The sequence below is a fragment of the Anoplopoma fimbria genome, chromosome 15, assembly GCF_027596085.1.
Source record: "Anoplopoma fimbria isolate UVic2021 breed Golden Eagle Sablefish chromosome 15, Afim_UVic_2022, whole genome shotgun sequence".
Classification (NCBI taxonomy): Eukaryota; Metazoa; Chordata; class Actinopteri; order Perciformes; family Anoplopomatidae; genus Anoplopoma; species Anoplopoma fimbria.
The window spans coordinates 5,189,405-5,213,026 of record NC_072463.1 but is presented as its reverse complement, the minus strand read 5'-3'; the positions used below and the strand labels follow the sequence as shown (position 1 = coordinate 5,213,026).

At 40.2% G+C, this 23,622-nt stretch overlaps 2 protein-coding genes and 1 gene segment (V, D, J or C); all 3 read left to right on the top strand.

Moving 5' to 3' along the window:
* The window catches only part of smoc1 (SPARC related modular calcium binding 1), a 45,336-nt gene extending 41,939 nt beyond the window's left edge, over nt 1-3,397 (top strand). For all 6 annotated transcript variants that reach the window (XM_054613794.1, XM_054613790.1, XM_054613791.1 and 3 more), the window contains one exon: nt 563-3,397. In XM_054613794.1, the coding sequence (XP_054469769.1) occupies nt 563-602 (40 nt within the window). In that variant the 3' untranslated portion in view covers nt 603-3,397. The remainder of the gene's footprint in view (nt 1-562) is intronic.
* Nucleotides 3,398-9,662: 6,265 nt separating this feature from the next.
* On the top strand, nt 9,663-14,181 carry LOC129103694 (solute carrier family 2, facilitated glucose transporter member 1). The gene is made up of 10 exons (XM_054614280.1): nt 9,663-9,677; nt 9,907-10,005; nt 10,687-10,847; nt 10,926-11,166; nt 11,807-11,969; nt 12,202-12,386; nt 12,642-12,743; nt 12,990-13,091; nt 13,301-13,504; nt 14,002-14,181. The coding sequence occupies exons 1-10, from the start codon at nt 9,663-9,665 to the stop codon at nt 14,179-14,181; spliced, it is 1,452 nt and encodes a 483-aa protein (XP_054470255.1).
* A 5,382-nt stretch (nt 14,182-19,563) lies between these two features.
* Nucleotides 19,564-20,212, top strand: LOC129103510 (T cell receptor beta variable 29-1-like). The segment is given in 2 exon segments: nt 19,564-19,636; nt 19,784-20,212. Coding segments are annotated over 2 exon segments (411 nt in total).
* Nucleotides 20,213-23,622: the final 3,410 nt, after the last annotated feature.

Below are 23,622 nucleotides of genomic sequence, written 5' to 3'. Positions count from 1 at the left end.
ACTGACTTATCCTGTAGAAATGACTTTTGTATTAATTCAAGAGAAGAAGATGGCAAAGAAAAAAGTTGACATGATGCTGATGGAAATAAAAAATGAAAAAACTATGTTGTTAAATAGACTTGATGTAAATCAAACGCATTTACTTTAAATTATTTACAGTCATAAACTTAAATCCCCGAATCAATATGCACAATTGATGAACATGCACATTTATTTTTAGGTTCTTATTCAAATAAAACAATCATAGTCCCGACTGGAGTCTGTTAAATGGTTTAACTTAAGAAAAAAGATGCTGGCTTTTAGAGGCAGAGAAACATCAGCTGCAGCGGATCGACAGGCATCACTAGTAATATTTTTTATTAAACTATCTTAGGTGTAACATATATTCTTTAAATGATGTGTGTTAGTCCGTCTATGTGAGCTTCTGCCTGTGGAGTGGAGAGAGGTCATTGTCTTGTCACGCAGCAGCTATGTGTGAGTGCATCTGGATGCCGGATACTAAAACAGACGAGTGAATACCTTTTTTTTCCCCCCCCCCCCCCCTCCCTCTTTCTGATCCCAGTAGGTCGTCTGGTTTGAGAAGAGAAGGATCCAGAAGCTGAGACGAGAGCAGAGGGCACAGAGGGAAGGCATCAGTACGCTTGCTGACACGAAAGAGAAAGATGGAGCAGAAAAATTAACAAGTTCCTGAGTTTCAAACAAAAAAAAAAAAAAAGTGAACAGAAAAACATGAAAAGAAAACGAAGCGGCGCCAAAATATTTGCACTTTTCTCCTCCCTATGTTTGACATTTTATCTGTTTGTACGTGTTTTTTTTTCTCTTGAAGTGACTGCAAAGGTCTGGGTAAGAATGAGAATATATTTGTAAAAAGATCACCACTGGAAGATGTGTATGATACCACATTTCCCCTTGTGTTTTTAGTCTGCTGTTGTGATTCATTCCGTCCTCACATAACAGGAACGGGCACTAACACACATTTTGTGGCCACTAAATTAAACTTACATTTCCCCTGTTACACATAGTGGCCCACAGGTCAGTGGTAAATCACTAAAGAGGAGCTTACAGTCAAATCCAGCTCACGTGTTGCTCAATACTTAAAACGAGGAGCTATGGCAACATAGACTTAAACGAGTGTGTAATGTTGTATGTGAGCATGCAATATTGAGTGAACAGCATGTATCAGAATCTAACCGTGACCATGAAGACTAATTTATCAGCACAGAACTAGCTGATTTATCCCCCATTGCACTGTACAGAACTCTCTAGATACATATACACTTTGGCTTCAGAATCAGATCTTTGTGAACAATGTAGTCTGTTTTTTGTTGAGAACATACAGTACCAGTGTTGGGGAACGCTAGCTAACAGAACTTACCACACGGTAACTTAAAGTTGTATTTTTAGTGCAACCAAAAACAAATGCAAGCCCATTATGTTGTTTGTAGTTTTTCTCAGTTATCAGCATGTTGCCTGCACAAGATGTCTCGAGGTTTTCTTTGTTTTTCTACTTTTGTATAAAGTTTGTGCTAACAAAAAATGAAATAATTTTAGTTAACATAAAAAACATTGCAAAAAGCTAACAGTAACAGATTGTGGGAAATGTGTAGCAGCTGTCAGTAATAACAAAGAGTACTTTTAAAGTGATTCGCCCCGCCCCAAATACTGGTACAGAACATACAGTCTTAGAAGTATACTAACGCAGCCTAACACATTTAGCACACAACAGGTGACACATTTTCACATGCACGTGGCAGTATCAACATATTAAAGCTGCATTGATGATTTTTTTGAGATTCACAACCCTGAACAATAATTGCCTCAAGAGTTGCATCTAGGGTTGGGTGATTGGACGAATATATTGGCTGAGTCCATATCCAGTTGTTGATTTTTTTCATTTTCATTTGTTAATTAAATGGTCCCCCTTCTCGTGAATTCCTCTAAATAATAGATAAATATAATCTGTAAAAGTGTAATATATAGGTGAAGTGTTTCGGTAAAATTACATTTTCCCACTAAAGACCATTGTGCCAATAAGTAAAGCAATCAATTTGAACATATTGCCCAACCTTAGTTGCATCCTTACAGATGTATCCAACACAGAGCAACCTCCCAATCCAAATATTTAGCTCTCGTTTTAGCTCCGTTTTGCTCTCCACCAATTCCTGAGCGAAATATCTGGATATTTAGCTGCTAAACACTCCACTATGTTCACCAGTTAGTTGCTAACTTTGTCTTTCTGGTGTTGTTTGGTGCTGAGCAGGTCGCACAAAGTCAATTGACTTGAGACTGCGGAGACCTAACTTTTTAGTAAATGTGCCATAAATACAATGAGTAAAGAGAAACTAAAAAAAGAGTGGCAGAGTTGTGTAGTAATCATCTTGTGGGTTTGTCTGTAAGAGAAACCCCTTTCACAATGTATTGTATTTCATGCCGATATCAAAAAAATATTAATGCAGCTTTAAGGTCAAACCACAATGAAGGTCATAAAGTTTTGTCACTTCGTTGCTCTGTGTGTAATTCTATGTGGCTTGTTTTACCACCCTTCTTAGTTCATAAATCATTACTCAGTTTCTACACAACTTAACAGCTAAAGAGTTTTTCCAGTGTGTAAATGGTGAATTCTGCATGTTTTCATTTTCTTTCTCACAAAATGTTCAGGTGATCATGGGTTCGTAGGGTTCGTAGGGTTCTACTGGCTACCTTTACAATAATATCATCCAATCTCTGACAAAGACCCCCTGGTGGGGATTTTATTTTTCCAAAACAGATTACAGTCCAGAGAATGACGTTTAAATATTCTTATTAGTACCAGGAAAGAGAGGTGGCACAGATGACTAAACCCGACCAGTAAATGGAGTAAGATGTTTACACGGCCCAGCATTCCGTTAATATCAGCTCATTTCACCCGTCATACTCACGTTTATTCCAGTTATTGTAAACAAGATGTGGCATTTACAAATGCCAGTTCCTAAAATAAATATTTGAGTCTCCCCCGTAATTTCGGAGTACGTTTTGTGCATGTAAACACACTTATTGTCTGTCCTCCAACAGTTGATGTCAGTCCTGCTCTGTGAAACACTTAACCACCACACATACTTGGAGCTTTGCCACCTAATGCCAGGCAATGCAGTAAGTCTTTTTAAATACCCACAAGGGTGTGAGATGAAAAGGAAAAACACCCAAAAAAAGACCTTATGAACAAGTTTTGGAATGAAAATAAAATTTCTTCCTCACATTTGGGAACAATTGAGTTGCAAAATTGGAGAATCATGAGTTTGCTTTTGTGGTCTGAATGCTTGTGCATTTGTTTGGAGTTGTGTATTTCTTATATTCCCGAGAGTCACTGCAGTGGCTCATGAACATGATATAAAAAAGGCTCCCATTGTAAATATGTACAATAACCTTTGTTTGTTTGTTTGTTTGATTTACTAAATTTCATTATGGGGTATGTTGGTGTTCACTTACTCACAGCCATTCTGACGTATACATATATACTTCTCTCTGTGTTTACATCATGTCAAACAATAGGCTATTACAGTAGCTAATTCACATTGAAACGCTTATCTCAGACTGCATGCTATAAGCTCTGAGCACTGTTTATTTGATCTGTGGTGGAGTTATTCGATTATTTCAGCTCGTGTTTTACGACTCCTGTCATCACTGTGCGCGGTCAAGAATGTATACAGTATCTATCTGGGGCTTAATCCACTACAATCACAAGTCCAGTCGCGTTTAATTTGAAATGGGGCAGCTGTGCCAAGAATGAGAAAAAGAAACGTCTCTCTCAGACGGCTGTGCAGTCTCTCCTGAGTGCCTGCTTCGGTCCAGGTCTGAACACTGGGCTTGTGTGTCTGCCGAAGTGCTTCCAGACGCCGCAGAGCTGCAGATCACATGAGAGATCTAAAACCGCCCTAACAGGCTAGTAATCACTGCTAATCACGATGGGGGGACGTATAGTGAGGGAGGCTTACAGACGACTGTCAGTCTGACGGGGAGAAGCCAAGATTGTCTCGCCGCTCACCGGCAACTTTTCCACTGCAAAGCCCCAACAGGCTTGTCAAGACCATCGCAATGTGTTCTGACAATATTTCTTATTCATGGACGAAGAAACTAGATCTGTTGAGAAACAAAACACTGAGACGTGTTGTCTTTGGGTAAAAATTGGTAAATGTAAATGCTGTGGCTTGAGGTGCAGATGTTTGGCCAAGCGAATGAAAACAAAAATACTTTTCCACTTTAATGCAGGCCATATTTCCCCGAGTTATGTGAACCTGTGTCACAATAGACACGAGACTAAACAATAGACAGGACCGAAAAGAAAAAGCTGTTTTTTTGGAGGCGAACCTACACTGATAGAGTTTACGAAGTGCAACTTGGCACACAGCAGCGGCATACACCTGGGATGTATCACTTTCCTGAGTAGTTGGTGTTTTTCCCCACCTGAACTGAGACATAAATTTCAAGCGTCCATAATGAGAAAAAGGCCTGTAGATGCCCTACATTCAGGACAGCTGAAACCCTAAACACACCAGTTATTTCTCACTTAAAGCGGCTACAATCAATAGTTTAATATTAGCAATGTATCAAATGATAATATGAAAACAAATGTGAAAGGTTTCCATTCAACTTTCTGGACCTTCTTAAGTGAGTTTTTCAGCTCACTGTTTGGCTGTCTGGCTGCAATTTTACGGTTTTGGTTCACCCTTACCGCTCTTAAAGCAGCATTTTTGGACTCAGCAGCCAGCTGTTCTGAGCAAATAAAACTCTCTTAAAAAAAAACAAAAAACCACTAGCTGCAAACATCAGACAAAGTAACGTGGTGGAGGGTTAAGCAGATAGAGAGACAGATATTTCCCTATGGAGATGGTACCCTATTACCTGACCTGTGCTCCTACAGAGCTACATTTGGAAAACATATTGGATATATAGCAATCACTTATCTTTTGCAGGAGCATATGAAAGTGTATATATTATAGGGCTAACATGCACCATTGTGCTAGCGTGTCACTGTTTGAAGTAGCTGTAAAAGCCTATTAATAATGAAATAGGTGCAATGTTCAGAAGGATTTTTCCTTTTTCAGAATTCCAACGCTCCCCTTCTCTTGCCACCGTCTTTACCCATCATAGTTGCACTACGATCATGCCAGAAAACAACAACAACAACAACCAGAGTAACAATAATAAAGAACTAATCCTAATACTGTTTTATACCACATCTACTCAAACCATGCTCAGTTTAGACTCAGTGTTGTGCAGCAGAAAAGAAGGACAAGCTCTCTGTGGGGGGAACGAAGGAGTTCAACACTGACCCCTAATGGTGAAGATGGTAAACTGCAGACTGCAACTTCAGATATTGAACCCTGTTAGCCAGGTATGCACACACATAGGTTTATTCAGCCAAGCCAATTCAATCCAATAAACTGGCAATACTTATTTTTAAAGAAAGATTATGTCCTGCAACTTTTTTAACTTAATTGGGAAAAAAATGGCAGGTGATATTGTAAAAATAGCTTAAGGTGGACTTTACTTCCTTCATAAATGATTAAAATGTGTTTGCAACCCTCTTTTGACTGATAAAAGTTGACTACAAAGATGCACTCTGTTTGGCCTCGTGATTTGTGTGCGAGATTCTCTGATTTAGGGATGCGACTTCAAAAAGGTACGGATGTTGTCAGTGCATGATGGGAGGCGGAGGGCTTCGGGGTGAGGTTGCTGGTGATGGGGGTGGTTTGGAATCGAGTGGGGGGGAGGCCAGGGAGAGAGGGTTGTATCACGGATGAAATTGGAGCCAAGAGGCAGCTGCAGTACATCTGTCTTGTACTGACACATGTGGCATTTGACTTCCAGTCTGAAGTTCAAAAGAGTTTTGTAATGACGCAGCTGCTTAGGGATGTATGCGTGTTTTAGAGAGTGTGTGTGTGTTTTCTCCTTTGTTGAAGGTGGAATGGTGGAGGGGGGGCGGGTTGCCAAAGGGGTTTCATAGGTGAGGACTGGAATTTGGGGTTTTGAAATCGACTTGTGGGCAGTACAGGTTCTGCATGATGTGGTCTCTACTAAACATATACTAATCCAGCATGTCCAGATACAGAGGGTCTAGTCTCTTTTCGCCTAAGATCTGAATTAACAAAATCGATGAATATAGGACATCTGTCCACGTAGGAGTCTGCAAGAGCCCAATACCACATGTTTTAGTATTGATAAGTCATTTTATGTTCTTTCTTTTTCTCTTTTGTGTGCATTGAAACACTTAGAAACAGATCAAACACCATTACAGGTAATTACAGAGGGCAATTAGCCTGTGTGATAGCTTAGCATTGGCGGTGGGGGGTTGACGGCGCACACCGCTCACCATTTGTGCCTGATGCCCTCTGTTCCTGCAGCAGCACCTGCCCAGCAGCCTGAGCCTGCTCGGGGTCAGGGGGGGTCGCCTGCCAGGAGGCCAGGGCTCAGGGGTCAGAGGTCATGTTCCAGACAGGCGTATCCACACGCTGATTGAGAACTCAGCTGTGGGAGCAGAGCTTGCAGGTGGACGATGCATTTTGCCCCCTAATGCTAATTATTCTTCTCTCTCTTTTTTTTTTTATGCTCAGCTGTGCTGCAGATTTGTGTTAAATACAGTCCTGTGACATCAGGGCGGTTTTGTGGTTAGATTTCCATTTGGCATATAAAGAATGAAAGTTAGCAGGGTGCAAGAACATTCTGTCCTAAATCTCAGTTAAATACATTTTACAGTAGGTGATTTAAAAGCACAATATCTTCAGTTCTCCAAGGTCTGAAAGTCAATCACAAAAAGGTCCACAAAGCACAGAACATGAAGTATTTTATATTTGAAATTGATGACATCTATCAGCAGTGTGGAAAGTTGCTATTCATAATTTACAGCGTTGACAAGAAATAAAGATGTAAATTGTGAAACTAGCACTGTTTTATAGCGTAAAGTTTTATGGGAGGTCTTCTGTTTTCTGTCTTCAACACAACTCAAGTATTTCACAAATGAGTCAGTGCAGCGCAGTAACCTCCGGTCCTCGGGGGCACACTTCAGATTTATTTGGACATATTTTACCTGAAGTTTTACGATAAAAGATCATTTTCATGCACAAATGATGTGGTTTGTGGCGAGGCCGGGTAACGTTTCCTTCCCCAACATTGGGATTAGGTTCATCCTTCTTCATCATCCTCTGTTCAAGAGGCAGGTACATGTGTATCTATCATAATTGGATTTCATTTCACTTATAACCTGTATTCTACTAGTAGAAATGCCTAATGTGCACACATGCAGACTATACATAGAGACGTGCGTGTAAAAAAAAACAAAAAAACAGCCAAGCTAACAGTCGTTGGATAAGACTGGGTTAGATTAAACTTCATCAACTGAAACTGAAGTATGAAAACCATAAAACTGAGGTAATAAGATTTTCATGAAAGTAAGATTTTAAGTTCTCCATTACATCATAGGTGGGAAAAAAGGATAATAACACATAACCCACATACAATATATGGATACGCTATTAAAAAATAGAAACCACGCAAACACAAAACACCCACAGGCACATACACAAGTTTGAACGCAAACACATGCAAGCACCAATGTGAGCACAGATCATCACCCTTACTATAATGAACCTGAATGATTAGCTTATCTATATATTAAAAACACATCAGGAGGAGGACATTTACTTCTTCCTGGTACATTCTGTTAAATCCTCGAGGCTCTAAATTGTCACAGCTTTGTGTGATGGGTGTTGCCTTTTAAGACTATCCTTGAAAGCAGCACACAGTTTCAGCTTAGTCAGCTGGTCTTGACCCACAACGTGCAATCCAGTATGCTGCTGTTGACATTTATCTCAGGTGTTACCATTTAAATTTCCTAAAATACTAGTCATATTCATTGTATTATAGAGCAAGTGGGCTCTTCCAAATCAATTCAGGAGTGAAAGTGGATGAAGATTCATTTTATTTATTTTCTAGTTCAGAATGCAGTTATTTTCCCTTAATACCCCCAAGCAGGTACAAGAACAAAGATGTGTTGAACAGAGTCCGTCATTACAACTATGCCCATGAACAGATTTCTATTTAAATGTTCTTACATCAATAGTTTTTATTTAACTGTATTTAACAGAGTGGCTTTTCTATGTTTACATGATTGTAAACTGTGGAATGAGAGTCTTTCCACAGTTAACATAACTTTTCACATGTCATTGTCAGTTTTAGGGTTTCCTGCTCTTTAATTGGGTCTGAAAAACCTCCAAGGGCCTTAAGGCCTTCTATTCATCCTTTACCTTTAACCCTTATCCTTCACACCTACAGCGTATTTAGAGTCATCAATTAAACTAATCTTTGGAGTTCAAATAATCTCAGTTTTTAGTTGGAGAAATAAAGAAATGGTCCAATCTGAAACTGTTTTTTCTTAGTTCCTAGAAAGAACTATGGAGATGCAAGGTCATCAGACACTTGCGAATGTCACATTTCCAATCGGGGACAAAGTTACCCACAACTCTACACACAAACACACACACACTCAATCACAGCTAAAGCACGTGGCTGTGTTATTGCCAGAATGCCATCTCATTATTCCAAAAGAGAACAAGTTGCCTTTTGGTCCTGACCCGAGAACAGTTGCGCTGTGCGCTGAGTTCATTTGAGGGTCTGGGTGCAGCAGATAAACTGACCCTCGGTCAGTTAAAGCTCAGGACGTCTATCAGCTGGTCAATGAGAACCAGAGGAGGCCTGCGGCTGCGTTTCTGTCAGGCCTGCCCCACATTCACCAGCTATGTGCGACTTCATCACCGGTCCAATGTGTGTGTGTGTGTGTGTGTGTGTGTGTGTGTGTGTGTGTGTGTGTGTGTGTGTGTGTGTGTGTGTGTGTGTGTGTGTGTGTGTGTGTGTGTGTGTGTGTGTGTGTGTGTGGTTTCCAGTAGTGGTGTGTTCACTTTACAGTCATATCTGAAACTCAGGAGGAATAAAGACGGGATCAACCTACGACACTAGGGAACAGTGGTGAGTTTATATATATATATTAAAATATATATAATCGACAAAGGTGTAACTATGTATCCAAGGTCCAAGGGATAGTGGTAATTATTTCAATTATCTGGATCTCTTTGTATGCGTAAGTTTTTTGGAGAACTTTTAAAATGAAATCATCATGATGTCAATTTTTTAATTGACTGACAAAAGTTTTTTTTATTTTTATATTTCTTTCTCACTTTTTTGATGTATATTTTGGTCATGAGGAGCTTTCTGCTTTTTCTCATCAGTCCAGGTAAATAGGCATAAAAAGTAAAGAAAATACTGCATGTTGCAAGTATATCATTTTGCTGACTGATTTCATTTCTATATACGCAGTATTTCTTGACATATTTACCTGTCTTGTACCATTCAGGTGTCAGGACATCTCTGTTTTAAGTTAATGCTACTGTGAGATCATTATAGGATAGTAGTTTTTTGTTTTTTTTACTGAAAATGACAATAAAAAAAACTTATTTGTCTACAAGTAAAAGTAGTCTATAAAATATGTTATATAATGTTAGTGATTAAGTCTCTATGTTAACAAATATAAAATCCCCTGTCAGCACATTTTTTGTTTTTCACAGCAGAGAACGTCAGACGAAGATAAATGCACCGGCATCTTGAGGGAGTGAAACCCCGTCTCAGCCAAACAAATGGCGTCGAAGGAGGTTTGTTTGTTTTAACCCTTTTATCTACAAATGAACAGGCTTTTGACTGTAGAACCATGTTGTGTCACTGAGCTCAGATCACACTTGTTTAAATATGTACAGCACAGGAAGTCTTTGTGTTGAGAGAAACAGTTTTGTTGTGCAAAGAAAAAGTAGGAATCAAAAACAGTTAATGTTCAAGATAAGTTCAAAGGTAAAGAAATAAACGTCACTTACTTCATTGTTCCAGAGCCATCTGACAGCCACGCTCCTGACCTCCATCCTGGCGGCGGTGCTCGGCTCCCTGCAGATCGGCTACCACACGGGCAACGTCAACGCTCCAGCCAAGGTGAGCCGGACACACGGGAGCTGAGGGGGGAAGATAGGATGACATGATGATGACGATATTTAAAAAAAAAACATCTTCATAATTTCCACTATTGTCATGGTGTTCTAGCTTTAGAATTTGCTTTATAAATATACTGCTCATAAAGATCCATGGAGAAAAGAATATAAAACATTCTACCAGGATATGCAGAAAGGTCACAAAATGTCAAAGCAAAGAAAATGCCTTTGAACAAAAATCAAGTTCAGAAATGCAACAAAAAAAAAAAGAAATCATGCAGAGGGGGATGTTTGAAATCTGTCTGACCTTCAACAAAATATCTAACACCTCAATAAAACACTAAATAAACTTAACAAGCCTTGAACCTCTCCGGCTCAGCTCCAGGTCTGGCACGGTTCTGCTATTTCACAGGTAGGCTGCAGTACATGTTTGCAAGTGAGGCAGATCTACGACATTTAAATTCCTCCCAATACTGAGCCCACAAAATATTTGTCTGGAATATTTATTGCAATACTGACAGTAAAAAAAGTGTTAAAGTGTTGTTTGATTGGTCCAGTACATCAGGAGGAACAATTCCTGTTTTAAGTAAGTTGTTCCCAGTTCAACAATATTCAACAATCAAACCCACGGTTTGAATTTCTACTGAGTTTCCTGATCGTCTTTTGCCGTTTGCTCGCTGTTTAGATCATTGAAGAGTTTTTCAACCACACATGGAGAGTCAGGCACAACCAGACGATGCCAGATCACAGCCTGACTTTCCTGTGGTCGCTCTCCGTCAGCATTAAGGACTTCGGAGCCCTGCTGGGATCGCTGGGAGTCAAATACCTGGCAGATTCTTACGGAAGGTAAAAAAAAAAAAGGCCAGATAACTTCTACTCATAACTTCCATCACGTCTTTTAACTTCTCTCGTCTTCCCCTCCAGACGAAACTCCATCCTCATAGTGAACGGCCTCTCTGTCGTGGGAGCGTGTCTGATGACTGCCTCCAAAGCCTGCCAGTCATTTGAGGTTCTCATCCTGGGACGGTTGGTGTTCGGCCTCTTCTGCGGCCTGGTGATGAGTCTCAATCCGCTCTACATCCAGGAAGTGTCCCCCACTAGCCTGAGAGGGGCCTTCGCTACACTCAACCAGGTGTCCTTTGCCATGGGCATCCTGTTGGGAATGGTGAGGACAGGGCTGGAAATCTTCAGTTTTGACTAAAAATGTTGTATGAGATTGACTTTTCCTCTCTTTAAGCCCTCCGTCTACCAGGTTTATGGTAGATACATTTTTCAATAATCAATACTTATTTGCAATAAGTATGATAATATTTCAGCATTTAGATGTGATTAATAATCTTCTGTATACAGTATTGTTTATGAAGGATGATGCTGATAACAATAGATTTGTTTTAGTTCCTGATCTCTAGTCAATCAAGAATATCTCTATGAAAAAAAAAATACAAATCCTTTAATTTGAATATGTTCAAAAAGTAAGGCCACAAAGCGTCCAAACGGTCTCACAGGGAAAAGGTCGTTCAACACAAATTATGTTTAGAACTACAACAAAAAACATTATCGTATAGAAGTATCCATGTACCCAAAATCAGAAATTTAGGACACATTCGTGGTCGTGCGGTTTTGTGTTGCAGCCTTATAGTGAGAATGTTTACAGAATAGATTAGATGATACATATTTGTTGCTTACAAACATATATTTTTTACAAGTCTTGCAAAGTCCTGCTTGGATTAACAATCGGCTTCACTAAAAAGTATAAAGTACAGAGTAAAGCTGTCAAACAAGGTTTCTGTTACTGTCTGCTGCAGGTGGCTGGTCTGGAGACAGTGCTGGGTACGGAGCATTACTGGGCCATGATGCTGTCCCTGTCTGTCATTCCGGCCCTGATGCAGTACCTGGTCCTGCCTTTCTGTCCCGAGAGCCCTCGCTACCTGCTCATCAACCGGGGAGAGGGGAGCAAAGCCGAGGCTGGTGGGTAATTCTTTTAGGTATTTTATTTTAGACATTAAGCTGGAGTTATATCATATATAGATATCCAACAGGGCAACAGTCCTTCAGGCACAGATTGGAGAGAGAAGAGCTGAAGAACTTTTATCATCAGCTTTTAGATGCAGGACTGACATCCAGGAAATAGAAACATGCTTCTAAAAGCACTCTGGTCGCTCAGCTCTGTGGACACGTCACAACCGTTTTAACCCTGCAGCTCTGCTGAGGCTGAGAGGACGCTCAGACAAGGTGTTCGCTGAGCTGGAAGAGATGAAGGAGGAGGCCGCCCACACTCAGACCGGCGTCACCATCCACGAGTTCTTCAAGAAGCGCCGTTACAGGCAGCCAATCATCATCGTCCTCGTCATCAACTTGGGCAGCCAGCTGTCCGGTTTCAACGCGGTCAGTTGTTTTCTGGCAAAACTCATGAATTTGGAGGCTTGTTTTTTTTTTCTATGGCTTACTCGCCGTCTTATGAATATTACACTTGCAGCATTGTAGTATTTCTTTCAATACATTATTCAGGGCTCAGCTCTTTTCTTTGACTCTTAGATTCTGGGGCAGTGTGTCAGAACAATACCCCTATCCCGAAAAAACACACAACGACGTCCCAGTAACCCAGTTATCTTAAAGCAGCGCCTGCTTGTTTTCTTCCAGATCATCAATTATTCCACGAGAATGTTCCAGGCAAAGTTTGATCAGGCCAAATACCTGACTCTGGGCGTCGGGGCCGTCAACGTGACCTTCACTTTGGTGGCAGTGAGTATGAAATCTACTGGTAACCTTTGACATTTTCTGTGACTCACTATTTGAATGACAGCATTATTTAACAGGTTATTTTACCGGCTGCTAACTACAAACCCATTAGTCAAGTCTAAAAATCCAAGTAGTGTCATATTTTGTAGATTTTGCCACAAATTGCACCCAAAATCTAGGATTAGATATAAAACTGTTGTCACTATTTATTAAGTGGGTCACCACTGTGATGTTTATTTCTTTTTTAAGTTCTTCCTGATGGAAAGGGCGGGAAGGAGGAGATTGCTCCTGACTGGATTCATCTCCATAGCAGTGTGTAACTTACTGATGACCATAGTGGATTCTGTCCTGGTAAGATCATCTTCATTTTGTTGTTGTTTTCCATTTGTGCACTAAACGTATCTACTCCAGTATTGTATTTTGACATGACATTCGATTTAAATGAAAGTGTACGCTTATACCATCCCCATTTTAACGGAAATGAACCCTTAAACTCACAATGACAATGACTCGACTGTACGTCCACCCTTCAACAACAAACGTGTCTATCCACCACACAGCACCTGGTCCCAGAGCTGCGGAGCCTGCAGGTCCTGCTGGTTTTCTGCCTGATTTCGGCTTACGAGCTGGGCCCCGGCCCCATCTCATGGTTCATCGCTGCGGAGCTGTTCGACCAGCCCGTCAGGCCCATCGCCATGGCCTTCACCAGTATGCTCAACTGGGGCGGGAAGTTTGTTCTGGCACTCCTCTTCCCTCCATTACTGGTGGGTTTATACTGCAGGCCTGCATGCTGTATGACTGAGATAAAACTTTGGGGGAAACCATGGCCTGCATGCTGTATGACTGAGATAAAACTTTGGGGGAAACTTAAAAGGTCCCCTTAAACCTTAGAGACATGACAGTTAAATGCAAGCTATACATCTGTTATATAAAAACATATACTGTGATACAGACATAAATCTGAATCTTAAATATGTATAACTCTATTGCTAACTCCTTCAACATCAGGTTGAAATAATAGTAATTAAATGAACAGCTAACCAGTTATAGTGCTGCAGAGATGGCAGCCAACCTGAAACTACGACCAAGGAACAAAATCAAATAACTTTTCTGTTTTTCTTTTTGTGAATGTTACTCTTCTGTGTGTGATTGTGTTCACGTGGGTTAATCATGTTGCTGTAAAAGCTTTCGATCTTAAGAGACTACTTATCAAGTAGCCAGATGAAAATGATACCCGTCTGTCTCTCCCGCACACACACAGAAAATCTGCGGTGCGTACGTCTACCTCCTCTTTATGACCGTGGCTCTGGTCGCCTTCACCTTCACCTGGGTCCGCCTCCCGGAGACGAAAGGACGCACGTTCGATGACATCGCGGAGGAGTTCAGAGGAGCGGAGGGCATCCCTCTGCACAATAAGACCGGATTCAACACTTTCCCCTGACCGGCCTTTGCACCCTTACTGAAGCTAGTCATTGTCATACTGTTAAAAAACAGTCAGCTCACCCAATTTACCAACATTTTTTTTTTTTACAAAATACTAGCAGTACATAACCAAAGAGTTTTGGTTTTATTTGCTTAAATTTTGAACGGAAAAAAGCCCCAATGGTTCTTGTAATAAATGTCCTTGTTACTCAAATTATTTCCAAGTCTCCCCATCAGCAGTTTCTGTTCAGAAGAATCTACTTAAGGCGTGATCCTGAGTAACAACAATATTGTTTCTGGAAAGACTTCTTGATAAAACTGAAGAGCACCAAATATAAAATCCCACTCCATAATCTGGGTGAACTGACGCTTTAACCGTCCTAATGTTCATGCCAGAGGACATGAGGGCGCCGTTGGGTCAAAGTGCAGACTGTGTGCGTCTTAAAGAAGCTTCCATGGCCTCAGTTGTTTGGTTTTCCAACAACACATTGTTCTGATTACAGTATGAGAATTGAACGTTTAAACTGATTGATATTTATATTGTATCTTTTGAGGCATTTTGTTACCATTGTTTAGTTACTTTGTAAAGAGATGGAGCCTTTTAAATGGCAGGGGAGGATACTTTCAAACTGTAACAAAAAAAAAGTCTGCAAGACCGAGGATTAAAGTGATTTTTGTCACAAAGAGCAACATGACGCGTCGCACTGCAGACCATAAAGTCAATGAAAACTTCATGATGTTTGTTTGTGTCACCACCACTTGAGGACATTGTGGTTAAACTTATCAGATAACTTATATGTTATAATTGTTGCCATTTTGTGATTGTTTTTTAAGTGATCTCATAAGATTGAATAAGTGAAATGCAATAGTATATATTAAGATTGATTACATTAAACTGAATTCTAAAGTCCCACCACGGAACAATCTTTCCTTGAATCTGCGTTTACAGCAGCCTTCCCGTTTATTATTGGTGTGTGAAATCTCACATATCTCTGAACTGTGTACACTAGTAAGACGTCTGTGAAAACCAACCGCAGCTATGTGAATAAATATTTCTTCCAATGTGATCTATTGTGACTGCAGGGACCGCAGAGGAAGAGGAGCCAGGACATCAGAGGACAAGTTTGGGTTTTAAAACACAATGGGGCAGAATTACATTTTCATAAAAGTGACTGTACTGGTTCATTCAAAGTCAGCATCTAATAACTCGTGACACTAAGTCTGGGTCTGAACTCAGTTTGGTCACGTGTTAAGATTTAAGTCTGTCTGAATTCACAGATTTCTGTCTCTCTGTATGTATGAAAACAGTGCCATCTACTGGACAAAACCTTATCATTTTTATGAGATGTTTAATCAATTAAACTACAGTACAATTATTTTATACTTCAAGTAGTCTAGTTACAAATATAGCAACATTTGTGCTTCAGTAGTTTCATTTGAAAATGAAGGTGCTTACTCGCAGAACTACTCATAACAGTTAAAGAAATAGTTTTCTAGGTTACTGGTTTAGTTTTTTCGGATCACTGATTGTCTTCAGTATACTGATAAACCAAGACAGAAAAAATGTAACAAAAACTGCAGCATTCAATTATTTTGCTCTGGAAACAGGTGTGTGATTAAATGAGATATTTGGAGAATGAAGATTGTACATTTGTTTCTTTATAAGGACATGGTTACCTAAACATGCTCTCATGTACTGTAGGGGGACCTCAAGAACCACAAATTCTCTCCGTAACACTTTGATCACACGCCACACAATATATATGACACTCCCACCTGCAACTCTTTATCTCCGGAACAGTGAACGACACTGACAGCTGCGTGTTTGACTCTGACTTTCTGAACATGGACATCATCCAACATGGTCTCCTCAGCTGGTTGCTATTTCTGCTCTGGATAAAAAGGTATATATTTTGTATAATACAAAACGATCAAAACACTGCATTTATTTAATAGTCTATTTGAGGGAAAACAAGCAAAAACTTCAAAATGACTGTAAATCTTCTGCTGAATGCACGTTAACATGTTCGGCCGTTTCACTCAGGTCTTATTGATGGGAGTGATGTCACCCAGACGGACATACTGTGGAAAGTCGAGGGTGACAACAATGAACTGCAGCCACACAAAGGGTGCTCAGTACTTCCAGATGTACTGGTACAGACAGCTGCCAGGAGAAGCAATGAAACAAATTGTGTTCACAACAATGGGCAGCAAAGAACCTGAATTTGGAGATTTCAGTGAAGAAGCTGCAGCCAGAAGATGAAGGCTTGTATTTCTGTGCTGTGAGTCAACACAGTGATACAGATGCACTCAACAGCTGAACAAAAACCTCTGTGCTGGATTTTCTCTAAAGGTTGTGTAATTACCCAATGACAAATTTATCACTGAAACTGCATTATTACACATACAAGATTAAATTATTTCACGTTGTAAAAAACTCATATATATATATTTTTTAAAACATATTTAAGTTTCAAAAAGAGTTTCTGTTTAGTCAATTTGTCTGTTTTGCTAATAAACCACGAGGATAAAGCTTTGTTATTCAAGACACACAGACATGAATGGACCACAGACTGTCCAAAAGAAGTGGACCTAGTCGTTGTGACGTCACGTTTGTGGAAGCCTTAAGTTCTTCATTTTGACCGTCACCATCTTTTCTGGGGGGGGGTAAAACCAGTGAAAAGGAAGTGACCATATTTAGACTGCAGAGGAGCGCTGCCATGGTAGAGAGACGCCGGGCAATGCTCTGGTAGCGACCTGTCCATCACAAGGTAGGCCTAAAGCAGACCACGCTTCATGTCTATTTGACTCTAAATGGAACCATCATTAGTAAATGAGCATCATGCTGTATTGACAAAGAACTTAAAACCAGCGGTTGAGACCATCAACTCAGGCTCATTCTCTCATAGAGTACAATTGGACTTCTTTTTGCAACCAGGTGAGTCACCCCTTCATGGACCCTCTAAGAAATAAAGACCTTAAGAGTGAATAGTGAACATGTGAACTCATTTAATCATAATTACCCAAAAAGCCTCTGAAAGTGGCTTAAAGGGTCTAAATCAGAGACGTCAAACATACGACCCGAGGGCCAGAACCGGGCCAGCAAAGAGTCCAATCCGGCCCACTGGATGACTGCAGAGAAGTCCTATTAGCAATAAGACATTAACTAGCACCTGATAATGAATTAAATATTACACATGGCAAGAGATGCAGCTCTAGAGGGGACACTCCCACAATCTCCAGCACCGATCTGAAATAACTAACAAGTCAAAGTATTTGTAAATATCTGTAAAAATGGAAGAACAGCAACACAAAGCCTTTACTGAGGAAGCTTACAGTATTTTTCACACCAGCAGGGGGCAACAAACCTCCACTAATTAAATGAAGCTATCAACCACCTCCATTGACTATACAAGAAGCTTTGACGTATTTGATGACATCTTTCTGACAGCAGCAGAGTTCATTGAACTGGAACAGTGATGCATTCTCGTCCACAGGTGCTGAGCCGTCGGGTCAGGAAAGAAAAGCTGATAGTAGAGTGTCAAATCTAAAGCTCTTTAACATGATAGTTACGGCGTTTATAGTTTGTTTTCTTCATCTGCCGGGAAGCAATGGTGAGAAGCACATGAATATTCAAGAAAGAGAAAGACGCTGCATGGTTACTAATTTCAGTATATTTAAAATTGTGTCTGTTTTTTTGTTTTTTCCCCCACAGGTGACTCAAACACCAAAAGTGTTTTCCAAACTCCTTCTTTCATCATTAAGAGAACTGGTGAATCTGTTGCCAGTGAGATCAACTGTTCCCACAACATACCAAATTATGAACGTGTTCTCTGGTACAAACAAGACGAACACAAAGCTCTAAAGTATCTTGGATATATGAATCTGAACCACCTATACCCCGAGGCCGACGTGAAGGGAAAAATCAGCTTTGGCGGAGATGCCCGTAAACATTCACACCTCACCATTTCTGATCTTTCATTAAATGACAGTGGAGTGTATTTCTGTGCAGCCAGTCAGCACAGTGCTGCAGATTCCCCTCAAGTCAATACAAAAACTCTGTCTGTCTGACAGACAAACCGCATGTTGGGTCTCTTGAACACCTGCAGCCGGCCGCCATCTTAACTGAGCCTTTGAACATCTTATCAACCGTTTTCACACAATGTTGGCCTCCTGCTCTGACACTACACTTTTTCAGGGATGTTCTGTATGAAATAAAGATTGTTGTAGCAACTAAGATGGTTGTGACTTTTTTCTTGTCGACTACAGGAATGATACAATTTAAAAGTTAAGTAAATTGTTTTTAGGTTTACATAATTATGAAGAAAAATACCTGTTAAGAACTTCAAAGTCTAAATTTGTAACGTTATAATTTCCCCCTCACTGTTTAGTAAGAAAATACAGGATGATCGTCTATCTTCTGTTTTAAAAATGTCTTTAAATGTGTATATCACAATTAGATGACATCATCAAATCTGGCCTCATTGGCTTGTCATTGTTATATATCTAAACACAGATGATCTACAGTGGAGTGATGTACTGTAGGGGGACCTCCAGTATTACTTATACGACACCTTGAGTGTAGATTTGTTAAGAGCGGCTCATGAGATCACATCATAACGTACAGTGACACTCCCACCTGCAGCTCTTCATGTCTCTGTACCTTCATGAGACTCTGGTAGTTTGTGTCTGACAACATGGATATTATCATCAAACAAGACCTCCTCAGAATATCCGTCTTTTTGCTGTGGACTACAGGTAATTAACAACAAAAGCAACCGTGACTCCGTATTTACGTTTCAAGGTTGTCTCATTTTGGAAGTATTGTCAAAGAATACCATAGTTATCCCTTTAGGGTCACCTTTACTGCTTCACACACAGGTTTGATAGATGGGAGTGATGTCACCCAGACTGCCGTTCTGTGGAAAGACGAGGGTGAAAATGCAACAATGAGCTGCAGACAAACGAAGGGTTTTGAATACAGGCAGATGTACTGGTACAGACAGCGGCCTGGAGAAACAATGAAACGAATCGTGTACACAACAACAGGCAACAATGATCATGATTTTGGAAATTTCAGCAGAAAGAAGTTTTCAGCCACCAAGCCCAACGCTGAGAGTGGGACGTTCACAGTGAAGAAGCTGCAGCCAGAAGATGAAGGCTTGTATTTCTGTGCTGTGAGTCAACACAGTGATACAGACACATGTGGAAGCTGAACAAAAACCTCAGTGCACTGTTGGTACATCTGTTATGAGTCTATTTATCTGCTGTACTGTAGGGGGACCTCAAGCACAATCAGTGAACATGGTAGAACACAGAGACACTCCCTGCTGTAACCGTTCATATCTGTGGTAACGTCACACCTCCCATCACACAGACTGACAGAGACTCTGCTCTCTGAGTTCATTTTCATCACAACACAATAATGATCACAGCTGGTCTGATCAAACTCTCTGCTCTGCTCTGGATTGTAGGTACTGTACATTATGATGCTGATGAACATGATTAGAAGCCGTTACTTTACATTCATACTGATGATTGTATATTGATCTTTCTGACTGCAAACAGACATGTTGATGCTCTTTTAAAATGACATGTCTTTTTTTTTTTTACCCCCACAGGTCTAACTGATGGGAGTGATGTCACCCAGACCTCTCTGCTGTGGAGGGTCGAGAATCAATCCGCCACAATGAACTGCAGTCACACTAAGGACATCTCACATCGACAGATGTACTGGTACAGACAGCTACCAGGGGAGAGAATGAAACAGATAGTTTACACGACTACAAGTCCTCCTCATACGTATGAAAGTGGCTTCAGTCAGGACAGATTTCCTGCAACAAAGAGTGATGCTCTGTCTGGATCTTTGACGGTGGAGAAGCTGCTGCCTGGGGACAGCGGAGTGTATTTCTGTGCTGTGAGTCAACACAGTGATACAGGTGACTTAGACAGCTGCACAAATACTCATGTGAATAGAAGATAACTGTTTCTTTGATGCACTACAGAGGGAGCTCTGCACCAACACTGATGTCTGTTACTATCGCTGCACTTAAAGAATACTGTTTGCATTGTGTTATTAGTGGCTGTTTCAACATGTGGTTGAGAAATGTTTTTAACAGTACTGCTTATTAATCACAATTAATGTAACACCGCATGAACTCCAAATTCCAATATCGGGATAATCGTGAATATTGTCACGATGAAAAGTGAAAAACAGAAATACAGGAATTATCATGTATGAAAGAACAAAATCACATTATTTTGCATTTTTAAAAATGTTTATTTTTATTTTGTAGGGGCACCTTATGATTTATGATCATCTTTGACAAGATTGTTTGATTATTTGTATTTCACTAAAAAAGGATGTTCACTAAAAGAGATGGGTGTTTTATATGTGATGAAATAAAATAAAAAAATTGTTTATTACCAAAAATCAAAACAATGAACATTGTTAATGTACAACAAATGTTCGAAGAGGCAAACATCCAAAAATGAAATGTGTTTTTCACCGGTAATCTTTTTAAATGCAGGGGTTAAACAAGTATTTATGTTTCCTTTATGTGATCAGAAAAGACTGACTGGGGCTTTAATAAAATGATTAATATGAACAACAGTTGTCATTCACATTATTGGTTTATTCAATTAATGTAAAGTGAACACACTTATTATAAGGACAAAAGTAACATTCTCATATAATAAAATACATAAACATGTACTGCTTCCTCCCATTAAAGCCAAACTTCTGCTGTACTTCCAAAACACAAACATAATACTCTGTATAATACTCCTGTATTGTTCCACCTGACCTTCAGGGTTCATCTCAGGTCTTTGTTATCTGCTTTCCTGTCATAAGGTGGCAGTACAGTATGTCTGTGGTGTGTAGTGGCAGTTCAGGTTTATGCAATATAACACCACCCGACAAAAAACATGTTTCCTGATGGGAGGGTCTACAGCAATATCCAGTAACCACTGAATATACTGTGATGAAAACACAGAACCAATAACAAGATTGATCAGTCAGAGAACACAACAAGATGATCACCGTCTTCTGCATAGCCCTTAATGTCTTCATGGTTTCAGGTCATTTTCACATCTTAAACTCCTGTTGACGTTCCTTTACTTTAACATTTACGAGGACTCACTCATACCATGATTGTAAATATGTTTTTGTTGATGCTGTTTCCACAGGTTCCTCTCTCAGTGAGCAAGTCCACCAGACTCCAGCTGACATGTTCACCAAACCTGAAGAAACAGCCAAAATCTACTGTTCACACAGTATTCAGGATTATAATCAAATCTTCTGGTACAGGCAATTCAAGAATATGCAACTTCAGCTCCTGGGATACATGTTTGCAACTAGTGCAAACACAGAGGCTGGAATGGGAGTGAAGATAGAAGGGAACGCAAATAAAGACCAAAATTGCACACTGACAATCGAAAGACTGGCCCTGAACAGCAGTGCGGTGTACTTCTGTGCTGCTAGGTTACACAGTGCTACATATCACTGCTCCTCAGTACAAAAACCTCCTCATCACACCTTCTTTGATCTCTGTGTTAAAGCTCACAGCCCCCTGCACCTGTGTTCATCCTCTCATAAGGCGGCAGTACATCTGAGTGTAGTCGTAGTTAACATGATGGTTATAATCTTAAGAGGATCAGGTTAAACCAGGCAGCAACCTCCAGTTATGAAAAGGGAAGCCAAATGCTCAAGTGTCCTAAACTTGCATTCTCTCTACTGGCCAGCAGCAGGTTGCAAAAAAAGTCTGATTGTATGGAAGTCTATGAGAAAATGGCCCTACTTCTCACTTGATTTATACCTCAGTAAACATTGTAAACTACTTTCAAGTCTTTTTCAATACAGCATGATGTTCATTTAGTAAATGATGGTCCTGTTTAAAGTAAAATTAACTATAAAGCAGGGTATGCTTTAGGGCGGGGCTACCTTCTGGCTAACAGAGGCGTATACAGCGTCTCTAAGTAACTCCTTCACACTCCAAATATGGTCAGTTTGGTTCACCGTTTGCAAAAAGCCAAGATGGTGTCGGCCAAAATGCCGAACTCGAGGATTCAAAACTTAAGTGCACAACTACGTCAACTTCTTATATTCAGTGTATTGGTTAAACAGTGCTACATACCACTGCTCCTCATTGAAAAAACCTCCATATCAATGTTATCTCTGTATTACAGCTCACAGCTCCTCACACCTGTGCTCCTCCCTCAGTATATCTTCACTCAGATCTTTATTCTGAGCCAGTGTTGTGTAGAGTTGGTTGCCCATGAGTTATCATCACAATGACACCACCCACTAATGACTTGGGAGGGTTTAGTCAAAGGGGGAGGAGGGGGTTGGAAATCCTCTGTATAACTGCTTCAGTCAATGAGACAACAAACCGTGATCTTATTTATTTAGATCCAATATTCTGCAATATCACCAAACATCCAGAAAAAAAAAATGTACATCGTCTTCTTTTGTATTACTTTTAGATATTTACTGGTGTCAGGTAATGTACTAATAATTCTTTAAAGACATTTGAATTCAAGTTTTCATAAAAATATCTTTAGATTTGCTTTAGTACATCCAGTCTCATCTGCTGCTGGTATATCAGCTGTTTTTCTACTTCACATTTTATATTTTTCCATTTCCCCACAGGTTCCTCTCTCAGCGAGCAAGTCCACCAGACTCCAGCTGATATGTACAACAAACCCGGAGAAACATGCCACAATCAGCTGCTCGCACAGTATTGACAACTACAATCAAATCCTCTGGTACAAACAATCCAGGGATAAAAAACTGCAGTTCCTGGGATACGTTTATTTAACCAATAGAAACCCAGAGACTGGACTGGAGGTGAAGATGGATGGGAGTGCAGATAAAGACCAAATCTGCACATTAACAGTTGAAGGACTCAGCCTGAACAGCAGTGCGGTGTACTTCTGTGCTGCTAGGTTACACAGTGCTACATATCACTGCTCCTCAGTACAAAAACCTCCTCATCACACCTTCTTTGATCTCTGTGTTAAAGCTCACAGCCCCCTGCACCTGTATTCATCGCCTTAAACTTCAAACAGCTGCAACACCAGACATCCAAACCATTCTGCTTCCTACAGTCTGCCTCACGTCTAGCTTTTGGTAAAACAATTTTAAAAAAAAACCCTATCAAGAATTTCATTATCAGACTTAATAGTTAAATGATCTTTTCTGCCATGCCAGTACAGAAATATATTCAATTATAAAATCTTCACAAAATATATGACATCATCAATGGGTCTTCTTCAGCCTTGTCAGTGTTGCTGATCTGACTTACAGGAAACAGACATCCATGACAGTGATGAACTGTAGGGGGACCCTACCTCAGTACCACGGATCCTCCCATCTATACTTCTTATGTCACTATACTACTGACAGTGTGAATGCAGTGACACTCCCACCTACAACTCTTCATGTCTCTGTACCTACATG